Source organism: Lissotriton helveticus, chromosome 2_1 (assembly GCF_964261635.1).
Source record: "Lissotriton helveticus chromosome 2_1, aLisHel1.1, whole genome shotgun sequence".
In the NCBI taxonomy this organism is placed as follows: domain Eukaryota; kingdom Metazoa; phylum Chordata; class Amphibia; order Caudata; family Salamandridae; genus Lissotriton; species Lissotriton helveticus.
Window position 1 is genome coordinate 102,738,792 of NC_136059.1, and position 16,628 is coordinate 102,755,419.

Sequence of the window (16,628 nt, forward strand, 5' to 3'; positions counted from 1 at the left end):
GTGTACGTTTACATTTTCACTATGGAATTCCCACTTTTTTACGTTTGTTTCACGTAAATATCATATCCTATTCTGCAGTCCGCTAACGACAAAGACTGACATCTCGATGCTCTGCGCTCGGATAAAGTGTTTGCTCTACTTAAGCATTATCATTGACCTTCATGTGATATGCCCATGATAGCAAGCTCCACATCGAGTTACGGGTAGGTGTGATTTGGTATGGTGGTACCTTTGCTGCATCCACTGCTATCTTTGAATTTATTAAAGACTGAGGCCCGTTTGCTGTTACTCCTCAAATCCACGTACATGCCCACGTCAGTCCGGCCCCTAAAGAAGGCTGCCTGTGTGTACCTTATATTCATACCCGTTTCCACAGACCTTCCCTTCACAGATGGTGCCGCTTCTCTTTTTCTACCCACTGAAATAGCTACTTTTCACTTGTCTAAGCATGGATATAGATGAAAATGTATTTGTACCTAGTTTTAAATCTTCTGTCTTTCCAAATATTGATAATGTGTCAATCTGTAGTGATGTAAGAGTGTTGCTTTTGCTACTTCATAACTGTTTTTCTATGGGTTATTAATATGTTGCACTTGTTTCCTTTCAGGTCATGTGATGTGTGTGGTGTTGCTCATGCTCCCTGTTCGATACCTGGTGAAGTTGTACGTGTATCTCCTTACTTTAATGCTTCTGTACGTTGGGCACCAAACATCAAGGTGAGTTTTTCAAGCCGTCAGCACATTTTGATCTTTCTGTCTGTGAAACTCTTGCCCAGTGAGCCTGAGGTCTTGTTTTGTATTTTGTATTCTCTTTTCTTTTTTACATTCCTTTATTGGTTTTTCACAAAACCTAAGAGTAAAACAGCCAACAAAATGGGCCCAAGCCCTTGCATTACCACCGGGGTTGGAGTGACAGATTCGAGACAGTCCTCTGTACAGGGCGTAAGTCCATCACCCAATTTCCTGCTAAAGGAACCAAAGATCTTGAGCATAGTTTAGTTAACGTACAATAAAGTCACGTTTGGATTGGTTCCTCGGGTGACGCTATGTCTCAGTTATAGGAAATAATAAAGTTGTTAGGGTTCACAGGTTGTTAGGATTACAACAATTCAGTATACACTAATCATTCCTGGTGTCCGTTCCTTCTAAGGTCGTCTCTCGTCATTGTTAGCATCCAGTTTTGTTATATATGTGTCCCAGATAGTGTGAACCGGCCCCCTTTTACACAAGAGTCAGGCCTTGGTAATGGCATCGGATTCTGCCCTAACCCATTTTAACAAATTGCCTTAGCCAACGCTTTGTTTATGGCACAGCACTGGCCTTCCAGGACATTGCTATCTGGTTCTTAAAAAGCACCAGGGCCAACTCAATGAGCCTACAGATATATCGGTCTTCTTTTGTTTTGGGTCTGATACCAAGAAGGTAAGTAAGTAAGTTAATTTGCATAGTTAATAAAAACCATTGCAATACAAAAAACATCAAGTCAAAACAATTCTGCATACAATATTAAGAAGATATTTCATAATTTACATCTTTTTTTCTTTTTAAAACCAATACTGTAACTTAATAACTGTTAGTGGTCGAGTTATTTAGTTAAAAGCCCACTTCTTCCAGTCACTTCTTCTGCCAGAGATAAATAACAGTGCTTCTAAATATTTAGAGTACTTAAAAGTTTTTAATAAAGTGCTTTGGTGCCAAGCCCAGTGGGAACAAGTAAAAGGACTGTCCTCTTTTGAGCTTCCATGATAGAATTGCTGTTTTATTTGGATGCTGTCCTGTAATAGATTGATTCTGGTGCCGGCACTTTCTTTTCCAATACCCTCATGAACTTCACCAGGTTGCAGTTCAACTGTGGGTCATTCGGGGCAAAACAGGCAAGGACTGCTTGTCTTCTGGAGCGTACACCTCGATGATTGAAATGGCGTTTTAGCAGTAGTTTTCGTTCTTCCAAGAGTTCTTTACAGGTACATAACAGATGCAGCAGGTCTTCTGGTGCTGAGCCGCATAAGTGGCAGGAGGAGCCTTACTTCTCCTTTTGCCAATGCGTAAAATACTGAATGCAGGGTAACAGGGGCAAAGTCTGTACTTCAGGAACTTCATTTTAGTGGTTTTGGTGTAACCCAAGTCCAGATAATTCTGAGCTGCTGACGAAGAGTACGTGTTCAGGGTCATCCACTCGTGTGGCCTTTTCGAGAGGGATGCCTTGTCCTCGATCCACTAGAGGTATTTGACCGTCTTCCAGACCAATTTTTTTGAGTGTTAAGTTATTTATAGAATTATCCCAGAGTTGGTTTAGGCCGGTATTGGCCAGACTGCTTTTGAGGTATTTGGCAGCTGGTGAGGCGGCTTTTTGCTGTAACTCCTTCTATAGATATTCATTTAGAGTTCCTTGGTTGGATTTCCGCACTTTGTCCCGGGTGGTTATGTACACCCCCTGTCTTGCCAAAGACTGTTTCTGAATACCAAACTCTAGCCGGATTTGCTCTGGTGAAGTATGTTTGGGCAAACCAAGAATAACCCTGTGTGCAGTTATAACTGTGTTGTCAAGAGTTTTTGCATCTCTTCCTTTCTGAGCTTCACTTGCGTAGGCAGTTGTTGGCAGAAGTTTGGCACGTATCACTTTTGCCAATGGCAGGAGCGACAGACCAGTTAATTTGCTGTTTAATACTTACCCAGAAGGCAGTATTTGGGGTGAGGAGTTTAATACGATCTACTAATTCTGAGAGAAAAACTGCCAATTCCCTCCACGCTTGCCAAAGTATCTGGCAGTACCACACTATACGGTAGAAACCAGCATCCTGATGGAAACATCTCGGGCACTCAGATGAAGCCGCTGGAAGCATACAGTGAATGTGCCTCATTGTCTGATAAGTCTGGTGTGAGTAATTGAATTGTGTATTGCAGAATCATTGATTTCTAGAGACTTCCTTTGCTTATGATTAGCACCCAACAATTTCTTATCTGTCCGTTCAGTTCCAAGGTCTGCTGCCCACTTAGCTTCATCCGGCAATTCTGTTGTATATTGTTGTGCGTACAATGTGCTGTATATCACAGTGGCAGCTTTTCTCGTGTGTTAGTATAATTTGTAATGACAGTGATGTTTTTGGCTCCACAGGTCCCTGCGCCCAGAGGGTGGTGATGGCTTGGTGTATATTATTGTATTCTAAGAATTGGCCCACCAGTATCCCATCCGTGCCTCAGGTCACACTATCTTTCTGACATACAGTTTCCATGTCTGGTGCTTTTTTTAGTAGAAGCTGGATCAGGACTGGTTTTGGCAGTGGTAGGGTACACTCCACAAATAATGCGTCTCAGTACCTGTCACAACCATCGTGATTAGCTTGTTTGTGAGTTTTCTACATCGTCTCCACACAAAGGTCCAGTGGCCGCAGCATCGTGAGGCAATTATCCTCATATTTACCGGTATGGCCTGGGCCTGACTGTAGGTGAATTTTACTCCTGCTTCCAGTCTGCAACAACACGGATTGCATCAAGTGACAGGCGACATCTGGCAATAAATGCTTCCCTGTGCATGCCAAAGATGTTGATCCACTGCCTGTCAATCCAGTCTTCTCCATAGGTAATGTTTTGTTCAAATGAGGGAAGGCAGCAAAGAGATTCACCCACATGGTGAAGTAAGTGTTTTTCTGTGTCTTCCTCTTTTATCTGGGCAGGCTGTGTGTGATTGGTTGCTGTTGTCTTTCACCTGTAATGGATGTGGCTGTAGTAGTTTTATTGCATGTTTTTGTAATCTTGTTGAAATAAGTATTTTATATAACTTAAACCTAAGTTGTGTTAGTGTTATTCCTTGCACTGCTGTCCCAGTGACTGCCCATGTGTGGTACATGATGGACTCCAATGCTTGAGGGGGGTACATTTGAGCCTATTATATCGGTAGTGCTTCTGTAGTGGATGCAGGTGTAATTTTCATGAATGGCAATTTCCTTCATCTTTTGTGGGTGTGTTTTAGTATTTGCACTGCCTCCTAAATCCCTTCCTTCAATGTCCTTTAACCACACCTACAGACTAGTAGATAGTCTCCATTTTCCAGCAACTCAGACTTGTCCCTCTCACATTTACTACAAAAAGGTTTCTCAATGTTCGAATTTGTCTACACCCTTGACGGAGAAATCTGCCCTCAAGAGCTAGGACAGGCGTAGCTCTCTGGGCAGAGATTGCGAATAGGAGGGTTAGGTGTAAGTCTCTTGGTGGATATCTGTGAACAACATTTGCGTCTACATAAAGTAGTACTAATGGAGTGCTATTTCCCGTACTCGCACATTTTTTTGTGAGTTGGCCTGTATCTTTTGCTTTGCGTTGCTGGTAAATAAAGTATGTATTTTTAAGTTATATTAGACCTTTGCTCCTCATTTTTCCTTGGTAACCCTCTGTTCTTCTTTCCACCTATTTAGGGATTACATCAGGCAAGAAATGGAGTCAGAGTATCATGGGGCTGTATACAGTGATAGCATCGCCCTTCACCGCATCCTCACAGCGCTGACAGGTGAGATGACGACCTAGGGGGCTTTGTGTAATAACTTGGAATTCTCATATTGGCAGCAAAGTATTCTGTTCTTCATTTGAAGGGGTCAGTCAAAAAGAATGATAGTTTAATCGAGTGTTCAAATGTAAGGTAGCTTTCACTATAGTGTGATTGAAAACTGCACAATATAAAACTCGCCTGATGAGCAAAACAATCTATTTATTTTATGTGGCTACATACTGAAATAAGATAACGGGAAAGGAAATTGGTGTACTCCCATACAGAACATTACAGCAAAAAGAATGGTGTGCAGTCATTATTCATTTTATTTATATACGTGATTTGTAGAGCACATGGCTACCTAAAAAGTTTTTCCAGTGCCAACCTCCTCACTAAACAAAGGCAGCCAAGGATAACTGTTAAAGAAGAGGTGGAAAAATCCATGTTTGGAGCAATTTTCAGAAAGCTGTGAGCAGTTTGAAGACGCTTCAGTGATTTGTGGCAAGGTGTTCTACAACTTTGGACCCAGATACGCAAATGCCCAAACACCTTGACAGGAAATCTTGATTCTAGGAACCACTGCCAGGTCCTGATGGCTAGAGCCTAGCGAGATTTTGGGTGTATACCAAGACACCAGTGTGACCAGCACCAGGAAACCGCTTGGTCACAGTGCGCTTTATAAATATTTTCAACTTTCAACACCAATGATCTCAGATACATGGGCCCTGGTTTGCAAAGACACTTATTCATATAGCATAAGGCTTTGAATTGAACCCACAGTTGGCATCCAGTTAAGAGTATTTATCATACTGAATCTGGGTGGGTGAAGAAGCCGCGCTGCCACATTTTGTACGGTCTGAAGCCATTTAAGCAGCGATTTTGCAGCACCCTTGTTTAATACATTGCTATAGTCCAGTCTGGAGAGTACCAGAGCCTGGACTACAGTTCTTTGAGTGTGGACAAGGAGGCATATCAAGATGTCCCTTAACCACTTTCGGATGCCAAAGCAAGTGGCAGCTATTTTAATGATCTCGTGGCTCATAGACAACTTATCATTGAGCCATACTCCCAGATTTTTTTACCACATGAACAGGTGAAGGACTGATACCCATAGTTGATGGCCGTAGATCAGGACCCGCATGAGTGAGGGTGGTTGCCCAGCAGCAAAACCTCCGTCTTGTCCTATTAAGGTTTAATGATAAGAAAGTGAAGAGGTTGAGGTCTTAATGAGAGTGTGAGGAATGGAAGCATGTGCGTTTTTGTGCCTCATGGGAATGTGACTTAGGAGAATTGTCAGATTGTGCATGTGTGAAATGGCAGAAAGCCTGTTTCAATCTTGGTACATTCATTGTGGAAAGTCTTGGACAAGAGAAGAAGAGTTTTATGCAAATTGTTATGTTCTACAGATTGTTTATGGTGCGCTAATCGCCGTGAGGGTATTCTGGCGCCTTGAAGGTGGGTAGGCGGTGGTCTCCTTGGAGATTATTTGATAAGCTAGATCTTCAACTTCTTGCGGGACTCAAGAAGTGATGAAGAGACTCTCGTGTGCTGTGGGAGATCTTTGCATGCTTTGGGGTTAGATGTATGAGAATGTACGACCTCCTGCTCTCCTGTTGTGTATGCGGGGTATACGTGACAGTTGGAGTCTGGCTGAGCAGAGGTGTCTGAATGGTTGGTGGAAGTGTATATGGCTGTTGAGATAGGCAGGACTATTTTGTTTAGTGCTTTGTATGTGTGAGGAATTTGAATGAGTGTGTTTTGTGTATGGGGAACCAGTGGAGTTTCCTGAGGCATGGTGTAATGTGGATGCTGTGCTGTAATTCAAGGCTGAGTCTGGCCACTGCATTCTGGGCAGTGTGGAGTCTGTTCAGGAGTTGTTTGATGATTCCAGTGTATAGTGTGTTGCCATAGTCAAGTCAGCTGGTTATGAGGCCTGTGTGACCATTATTCTGTTGTTATCTGGTCGCCGCTTGAAGATTTTCCACGGCATCCTCAGGATATAGAGGCAGGTTGTGCAAACTGAGATGATGTGGGTCATCATGTCGAGCTTGTTTCTTGCTTGGGCAGTAGGGGATGGTGTGGGACCTAAGTCTGTCAGCCACCAAGTGGAATCCCACCACGCGTTTTGGTCTTACTGAAAATCACTACTTCGGTCTTGTCCGAGTTCAGCTTGAAGGAGTTGGACTTTATCCAGGTTGCCACTACATTCATGCTGGCTGAGAAGTTGATTCTTGTTCTGGTTATGTTGTTTGTGAGGGACAATATTAGTTGCGTATCGTCTGTGTAGGAGAGTATGTTGATTCAGTGGGTACTAATGATAGTGGCAGTGGAGTCATTTAGATGTTAAACAGAGACATGCTTAGTGAAGATCCTTGGACTCCACAGATGAGGCTCCTGGCTTCCAAAGTGTAAGATGGCATGTGGACTTTTAGGGGTTCAACCGGATAGGAACGAGCACGTCCAGGTGAGTGCGCGTCCTTGGATGGCGTTCCCTTACTGTCTTCTGAACAGGGCTGAGTGGGAGGTTGGAGATCATGTTGAAAGTCGCTGAGAGGTTGGGCAATATGGAGTCAGCTATTTCCCCTCTGTCAATGATCACCCTCATGTATTCTTTTGGTGCGATGTTTGGGTCTTTAGGAGTACGTTGTCTGCTGCATGTTTCCAGGCTTCTGGGATGGTGGCAGTGGCGAGGGAGGTGTTTAGGATGCAGGTGAGTGTTTTGCTGATCACCAAGGTCCAATTTTGCAGATGTGGTGGGGGCACTGATCCACCGGGGCCCCAGAGTGTATGGTTCTTATGATGGTAGCCATCTCTCTGTGGTAATTGGGTTCCATGTGGTCATGGCGTTTGGTTGAGGGTCGAAATGGTTGAAGCTAGTTGCGATTTTATAACTGTAGTCATATAGGACTTGAATGGGTGTGATGTAGGCGGTGGCTGCTGGGGCGGTGAAGTCCTCGATGATTGCGAAGATCTCCTTGCTGCTGTTGGAGGGCTTTCTTCTTTGTTTCTCTGATTCAGTTGGTGGTGCAAATTTGTAGGTGATCTTGTCCGATTAATTCTGGTTAAGACTTCATTTTTGTTCCAGTTGTTTGCAGTATCTCTTTGTTGATTGGAGTTCCTCTATGTACCAGTTAGCCTGCTTTCAAGCGATTGTAGGAAACTATGTTCTTGTAGCAGTTTTCCCTCCCACCCCCCCCTTCCCCCTGACATTTTGCCTGGTATCAGATTGAACTTTGAAAGTGTACTGGGTCCCTGCTAACAAGGCCCCCAGTGCCAGTGTTCCTTCCCCAAAAACGGTGCCATTGTGTTCATCACGAATGCCACTACCTTTTAGCACCCTCTAAGTTCCTAGTAAATGTTACCAAGGGCCTGAGATACTAGAGAGGGTTCCTAAGGTTAGCAACACGAATAGTGCCTACCTAAGTGACCTCTCACCAAACACATGCAAGACTGCCACTGCAGGCTGCTCGTTTTGGTGCAGATAAGTGAAAATATGATATGTCACACATCCCTGTGTGCCATGTCCCCTAACACTGCATGTAGTATTTGTAAGTCACCCCTACAGCAAACCTTCCAACCCACACTGACTCCAGTGTAGGATTTATTAATGCATACAATCGGAGGGCAGCTTAGATTTGTCCCCTGAAAACCTACCATCCTCTGGTGTTGGCTGACTTGTCTCTATCAGCCTGCCACAGGTGACAACTTTCGGACGTCCTAGGGTGAGAGCCTTTTGCTCATAGGAGTTCAGGAACAAAGCCTGCACAGGTGGAGGGCGTCTCACCCCATCCCAGAGGATACCCTGCTGATTAGCCTTTCTGTGTTGGCTAACTTGAAAGAAGCTGTCACCTCTGAAGTGCGATTCTGGCTCCCCTCACAGGAGAGGAAGCTGACCCCCTTTGTCCAGGTTCCTTTGGCACTTGGACAAGTTGGGAAATTAGCTAGTCAAGTATGCGTGCCACCCCCAGGCTAGTACCACCCCTAAGGTGGTCTAAATTGAGGTAGACAAGACTTTTCAGAGGTAGCCGTATTTGTGTTTGCAACCTTAAGCCTTCCTGGACAGGGTAATGCCAACTTCCCCCAAGAAGTGAACATATGGGGGGGCGTAGTGACCCCAATGGTCAGTAGACCATTGGCTACTACCCTACACTCCCCTAAGGCTGCAAAATGTAGTATTTAGGAGAGCGCATAGCACCTGGGAAGCAGATCCTGATGACCAATGAAGAGAGAGGACACCGAAGAGCAACAAAAGTAGAGAGGAGAGAAGAAGCAGCTCACCTGGTACCAACCCTGCCAGCCTGTCTGCGTTCCTCATTGATAACTGCTCCACAGTCGACGCGTCTTGCAGCTGTTGACTCCAGAAACTTGGAATGACTGCCTGCCTTTGATAAAGAACCAAGACCTCCTTTGGGCCAACGGAACTGTTCCCTGCATCTTGCAGCAACTCCAAAGAAAGGACTCTGAGGCCTCCGGAACCACCAAAACCTGAAAACTGCATCAGTCGCTCCAACCCGAGTGTAAGTGGGCCAGTGGTGCACTAGCCCTCCAGTGCCCGAGTCCATTGTGGTTTCACCCCTCGTAGACCTTCCATCGCTTGAAGCCTCTGTACGCAGGCCCCCTCTACCGCAACTGCTCCGGTAAAGAGAAACTCGACACCTCTCCACTCTGAACCGTGGAGAAGAGCACCAAAGTTGCTGCCTCGTTCCCGAGCATCGTGAGGCGTGAACCCCTCTGTTAGTTCAGCCCGACTGGCCTCCCAGTCAGGGCCCACATCCTCTTTTTACTGCGACTGTTCTCCATAGAATGGGTACCTAATGCTGTTTACACCCTCTGCACCAGGCTGCCCTCGTGCCGCTCGTGGTGTTCTGCGGCCGCCTTGCCCCCACCCTCCTTAACTCCTGGAGAAGGGTCCCATAAGTTGCTGTACTGAATCTATTGCAGAATTTGTGCTTCCTTCCATAGGATAACATTTCAGAACTCAGAAATTGCACTGTGTCCACTTTCTGAGCTGAAAAGAATTCCTATTTAAAAACGTACTTACGATTTTTCTCAGATGCCTAAACATATTCAAATATACTTGCCATGTTTTATAAATTGGTGTGGCTCTCCTTGAGTCGTGTGCGTCATTTATTGATCACTGTGTTTATTTGCAGATGTCTTGCACTCCTCTAAGTTAAGCCTAAGGCTTGTTAGAATAGAAAAACATGCTTTTGTATTGTTCACGTAATGTTAGTATTCGCAGCACCATTTTATGTACAGCCTCCATTTTAACTCCTTCGCTGTGGCGGCTATTCTGCCGCAGCGCTAACGGTCGCGGGGGGGGCGCGCGGCTCACCTGCGCTGGTGACAGAACCGTTCCGTCACGGCTCGCGAGTGAGCTGTGCTTGTGACGGAACGGTTCCGTCACTGCCCCGCCCGCTTAATGAAACGCGCCGTGCAGGCGCGAAATCAGCGCCGCGCAGGCGCGGCGGCTGGGCCGTGACGGAACCGTTCCGTCATGAGCACAGCTCACCCGCGAGCCGTGACGGAACGGTTCCGTCAATAGCGTCGAAGCAGTTAAGTCATAATCAAAACTAATCCTTTGCCATTTCCAAGAAACGGCTTTCCCCAGGTTATGTTTCTCTGAAGCTGAGTTCTGCTTTGTTAATGAATACACTGCTCCTATTAATGCATGTCTTTCTTGTTAGATGTAGACCTTCTCCCACTTGTCTAGCTGCGGGTACAGGGACAATGACCTTGAGTAACAGATCATGTGCCCGGCCTTAGAATCGGAAATTACTCCTTTGTAAGTTACTGTCCGGCTGCAGCTGCTTGGAAAATTCCATGGTGGGTGCGCTTTCATTGGTTTCGAGGTGTACATAATGTATTGTTAGCTTGCTGATGTCAGTCCCTCTGCAGCACTCCTAAGTGACTGGGCAGACCGGGAGAGTGTGTTAGAATAAATAAGTATTGGTTTGTATTCTCTACTGTCTGACCGACTCTTCATTTAGTATGGAAGCCTGATAGGTGGTTGTGAGTGACCCTATTTAGGCCATTTCCTTCAGGCTGCTCGACCACACTACCCCCTAACAGATCACCTTGGGATTGCTAGAGCAAGACCCTGTCCACTCATAAGGGAACCCCTCGACTCTTTACACGATATATCAGATTGTTGATATATCACATAAAGAGCCAACTTCCTACAGTCATTCCTTGCCTTGAGCAGCCGCCTTTTCCACACGGGGCCATATATGGGCCATATATGAATGAAGACTGCTCGAGTCACACAAGTTCCTTGCCTAGTTGATTTCCCAATAATGTTCTGATGCTATAGCTAGTCTTGACTGGCCACTGGATAATAAAACATTTTTGCTCAGCCTCTATACCTCTCCAGCGTTTTATCTTGTCGCTCGTGTGCATTCTACATTTTGTCTACCAGTAATTTTGCTTGGCTGCCTCATCTTGTATGCAGACCTGAGGGATGAATCATAGGAGGCTTGTTTGGGTTCTGCTTTGTTCACGAGTAAGAGTGTACATACTTTGATAAAACTATTTCTTTTTCCTGGTTTGCAGGTCAAGTAATCGTGAGCACACTCTGTTCCCTCTTGATGAGGACTAGACATGCATGGCTCTTCTCAGCGCCCATGCTCCCTCTGATAGCTCGTCTCTGTGGCATCCCACTTCAAACTCTCCCAGTGGTGAATACCTTTGCCACCATCCTCACCAGTCTGGAGGTGCTGTATGTGGTGGCGGTCAACTTGTTTGTGCCGTTGAAGCTTGCCAAGACTGCATGCAGGGAGGTGATGCAGGTAAGGCATTACTCTGGAGCTTGTTCCCTGCGTTCCTACTGGCTCTGTCTGTCTGGACCTGCATTGCCCCTTGCCCCGCCACTATTGAAAGGAGAAAGTTGTCATGTGTTCTAGGTTGTTCTTCTCGGTGTCTAGCATGGACACCTGGCCATTTTACTGCACAACAGGGACTCTGTAATAGTAAAATTGAAGGCTGTTATTCAATAAAAATGTTGAGTCCCTTTGAATTTGAAGATTGTTGTTGAGTGCAGACTGCAAAAAATATGGATAGATAATATGGTCTTGAATACCCACTCCTGGAAGACTTGATGTCTTTCCCTCCCAACACACCTTTGCCTAAAAAGTCTTGTAGTATTGCTTATGTAGGTGGAATGGGGCTGCATTTCCCAACGTGTTGCTTGCAGAGATAGTAACAACAAGCAAATAACCAAATAAAAATCTCACTTTGTGGGACTAGGTTTTGAGAGTTCTGCTTCATACTCCCCACCACTTATTGTTGGCTGTGCTACTCTGTGCCCATGTTTCTACTTCCTTATTGCTGTGTTAAATTATGCCATTCCAGGCCTTCCATTCTGTGCCATGCTGACAGTTATGATGGTCACTTCATGCTCTCTCTGCTGCATTATACACCGTGCTCATCTGAAAGTAGTTTTTTCTATGGCTGGTGTGTTTTTGTATGGCCTGGTGTGTAACCAAGGTGTCCTCTTTGCAGGTGCTGGAAGTGTACAGACTGGTCGCTTTGGGAATGATGCTCTGGACCCACTTGGCCGTCCCCCTTCTTTTCCTCGTCTTCTGGCTGGTGTTGTACACCTTTCAGGTCTACTTCTTCCTGACGTCGCGCAACAGCAAGCTCACCCAGCAGGGACTGCTCTTCATCTTCCTGAACAGGTATCAAGCTGCCACAGCATATAAGAGGGCAGAGAGTACATCTGCGCATTAGTAAGGGCTGACCTTGTGCATGGAATGTGTTAACTTTGACTGCCGCCTCTGGTGCTGCATGCGGTTTATAGAAGATTATTTTGGAAAAGGAAGTGGGGTCCTATGAAGCAAGCTTCTTTTAGTGTTTAGTGAACTGATACAATCCATGCAGTCCTCGCATTTTAGACTAGAACAATAATGAGCAGGCCTGCGACATGAAACACTGCTCCTTATGTTGGTTCGTAAAGCTTCGTACGTTTTCATTCTATTCACTGGTGTTTGCCATGCCTATATGTGGAGTGCAGTTTGTAAAAGCCATTCTCATCCTCTCTGAATCTCGGATTTATCTACTTATAACTTTAATGACACTTTTTTTTTTTTTTTTTTGTATATTGTCATCATGTTCTTCAGCACTTTCTCTCAGCTATCCCTACAGGTGTTTGTCATTGTGTTGGTTTCATAGAAATGACCATCTTATTTATTAGCTTACATTTTTTTTCTTTTGCTAGAAACGGCTAAATGAAGAATTAATTTTGTCTATAGTAGGTGTGAACACTCGCAAGTTATGTATGTATTAATTTTTAATTTACCATTTAAATGTAAAAGCATACATTCACAAACACAGGTGTGTAGGTCTACTATAAAGCAAACAATGCAAAAATGTTCACAAATGTATTGGGTTTATTTTTAGTTTAGTGCAGTGCATGGCTTCAAACTTGTCAGCAAGAAGAAGGGAAATCTATTGATCGAGGATCACGATTTCGAAAATTACTTGGCAGTTTCCATGTGAATGGTTTGATATGATGGATGTCAGCATTGAGCAGTGAACTACCCCTTTCGTATGGTCCAAAATGATTAAACTATCATCTACTTCATAGATAACGTGAAATCACAAATTAGTGATGTGGTAAAAAAATATCAATTTCCAACAATCAATACTTTGAAAAAAAACTACCACTTCCTCAAAGCAACCATTGAATAGAACTAATCTGTGCTGGGTAATGTGCAGCTGGATTGCTCCAAGCAAAAGTACATTTACAAGTAAGAAAACGTGACCCGCTGAGAGACTGGAAGAGTGTTTGACTGATGTCCAACCTGTGTGCTTCTCAGGGTCACTCCGGATTGCTTTTGGAGAAGAAACCTTGAGTGGGCTTCCTGGCCTGGACACATATTTCTCATACAGATTATCTTGCCGAAAAGTGCACAGACACTTTTGGTGCCCGTCTTAGAGCACGCAGTATTGGCGTTCTTATGGCACTCTTTAGCCTCAAGGGTTTTGACATAATGGTGCCTGCCATTTATGTGTTTCACTCTGTTTTTTTTTTTACTTTGAGCACTTGGGATTCTTCTTCAGAGTCTTAACTTTGATGCATTACACCTCAGGTTCTACAAGCACATTGAGTAACCAGATCTATCGCATCTCCAGCAGGGTCATGCTTACGCAGTATCACGTGACGCCAGGAATGTCTAAAATTCTGGTTACCATCTACATAGGCTGTGTGGATATTCCTTTTCATAAAGGGGGTGGTGATGGACAGAGTATCTGAATTAAGCAGAACACTCCTACCCAGTCAAAAGATCAGGGCTTGATCCATCACCGTTTTTTAGCTCACTGCACCATCCCAGCTCAGAACCTGGCTACATGCAAATTAGTCTGACCCAGGCCCAGTGCATCATGGGAACAGGGCAGACCAAACTACCAAGCCAATTCTTTACTGGAAAGGAAACAAGCTTCCGGGGACCGGTTTCTGGCATTACAGCCGTCTTCGGCCCGGCTTGCTTGAATCCTGATGGTGCAGTGAGCAAGGGACTCACATCTGAGCATACCCTTCCACACTTGTGGTGGCCAAAACGATTCATAAAGGGGGTGGTGATGGACAGAGTATCTGAATTAAGCAGAACACTCCTACCCAGTCAAAAGATCAGGGCTTGATCCATCACCGTTTTTTAGCTCACTGCACCATCCCAGCTCAGAACCTGGCTACATGCAAATTAGCCTGACCCTGGCCCAGTGCATCATGGGAACAGGGCAGACCAAACTACCAAGCCAATTCTTTACTGGAAAGGAAACAAGCTTCCGGGGACCGGTTTCTGGCATTACAGCCGTCTTCAGCCCGGCTTGCTTGAATCCTGATGGTGCAGTGAGCAAGGGACTCACATCTGAGCATACCCTTCCACAATTGTGGTGGCCAAAACGATTCATAAAGGGGGTGGTGATGGACAGAGTATCTGAATTAAGCAGAACACTCTTTTCTAGCAAGCCGGGCCGAAGACGGCTGTAATGCCAGAAACCGGTCCCCGGAAGCTTGTTTCCTTTCCAGTAAAGAATTGGCTTGGTAGTTTGGTCTGCCCTGTTCCCATGATGCACTGGGCCAGGGACAGACTAATTTGCATGTAGCCAGGTTCTGAACTGGGATGGTGCAGTGAGCTAAAAAACGGTGATGGATCAAGCCCTGATCTTTTGACTGGGTAGGAGTGTTCTGCTTAATTCAGATGCTCTGTCCATCACCACCCCCTTTATGAATTGTGTGGATATTCCTTTCTGTGAAATTCTCAACGGAAGCTCAGAGGGAAAAAGGAAAGGGTCGCCCTCCACTCAAACTTAGTCATACAACAAAAGACCCAGTCCACGGGCGTCAAAGCATATCGGTGACTAAATCAGGAACAGTCAATATGTACTGATACCTAATGCTATCCTCTACAATTTATGAGGGGACACTGCACTGTACTCCGCCCAAGTTAACATTAAAAAAGAAAGCCTAATCTCCTTGACAGTGACACAGAACAACACGTACTATGACTTATATAAGTCAATATCAATGGTCCTCACCAACAGTGTTGGACTGAATTCTGCTTAGAAAAAATGTGTGAGAAACAAATGACACCTCACAGAAACACCACCAACGGGGTAACTGGTATGTAATTTCCAGACAAGCCCCTGTCTCATCATCGGTAGTCACTTGTTTCTCAAAGAAAGTAAGAAAAGAAGTGTCCAAAACAAACAACCAAAGGTATGTGACAAACAGTGGAAAGCAGAGGCATCTGCTAGTGACAAAGATAAAACATAAACGAGTGCATAAAACACAGCATAGGGTACTTTATTTATAGGGAAGTGATTATATGCTGCAATACTAAAAAGGCTGGTAGCTATTCATGCATACCATTACCTATTGCCAGTAATGGTATGCATGAATAGCTACCAGCCTTTTTAGTATTGCAGCATATAATCACTTCCCTATAAATAAAGTTGGTTAAGGGAACCCTATGCTGTGTTTTATGCACTTGTTTATGTTTTATGTTTGTCCCCAGATGCATATAATTCAGGGCATGTGGAGCCTGCAGCAAAAGCAGCTTCACATAAATCATCTAGAGCTGCTAGCGATTTTTCTAGTCAGGTACATTTAGTAAGCAGAGCTGTCCTGATCCATACAGACAACATGACAGCAATGTACTACATACAAAAACAGGGGGAGGCACACTCTCCAGCTGTCACCACTAGCACAGACCATCTGGAGATGGGCTAGACATCACAAAATGTATCTCCTTGCAGAACATCTTCCAGGAGTAAGCCATCAGATGCAGATCTGCTCAGTCGTCAAAGACAACAGATCCACAAATGGAAACTCCACCCTCAAGTTCTCCTCCCATTCTTCCAAATGTGCGGCTTGCTAAACATAAATCTGTTTGCCACAAACCTAAACGCAAAATGTTCAAGCTTCGCATCCAGGCACGCACACCGATTGTCCCAAGGCAATGCACTCTAGATGAATTGGTCAGGGATATTTGTCCAAGCTTTTCCGCCTCTCCCACTCATTCCATGAGTGGTTCGGAAGCTCAGACCGGCGTCCCTGACACTAATCCTAGTTGCTCCCACATGGGCTCAGCAACCCTGGTTCACAACCCTGTTGGAGCTCTCTGTAGTTCCTCATCAAAAACTACATCTCACTCCCAATATTCTCACTTAGAGCCATGGAGAGATAAGACATCCAGATCCCCGTCATCTCAATCTTGCGATCTGGCACGTGAAATCTTAGAGCTTGGCTACCTTAATCTCCCACCAAACTGCATGAACATCATCAAAGAGGCTAAAAGTCCTACCACAAGAGCATGCTATGCAGCAAAGTGGAAGCGATTTGAAATATATTGCAATAACAATCAAATCGATCTGCTGGACGCTTCAGTTTAAAACATTATTTGCTATTTATTACATCTGCAGCGTTCCAATTTAGCGTACTCTTCCATACTCTTACATCTTGCTGCAATAGCTGCGTACCTGCAGAACAGAACACATCTGTCTCTCTTTAGAGTACCTGCTATTAAAGCATTTATGGACGGACTTAAAAGAATCATTCCTCCAAGGCTTCCACCTGCTCGAGTGTGGAGTCTTAACATTGTCCTTACAAGACTGACCCCGTGAACCATTTCATAGATGTGAACTGA

At 44.8% G+C, this 16,628-nt stretch overlaps 1 protein-coding gene across 1 annotated transcript in view; it reads left to right on the plus strand.

The window, feature by feature from the left end:
• LOC144817762 (RING finger protein 145-like) overlaps positions 1–16,628 on the plus strand; it is a 69,004-nt gene that overhangs the window by 21,109 nt on the left and 31,267 nt on the right. Inside the window, exons 2-5 of the mRNA XM_078674553.1 lie at positions 608–716; positions 4,412–4,503; positions 11,035–11,270; positions 11,983–12,158. Coding sequence (XP_078530679.1) covers positions 608–716; positions 4,412–4,503; positions 11,035–11,270; positions 11,983–12,158 — 613 coding nt within the window. The remainder of the gene's footprint in view (positions 1–607; positions 717–4,411; positions 4,504–11,034; positions 11,271–11,982; positions 12,159–16,628) is intronic.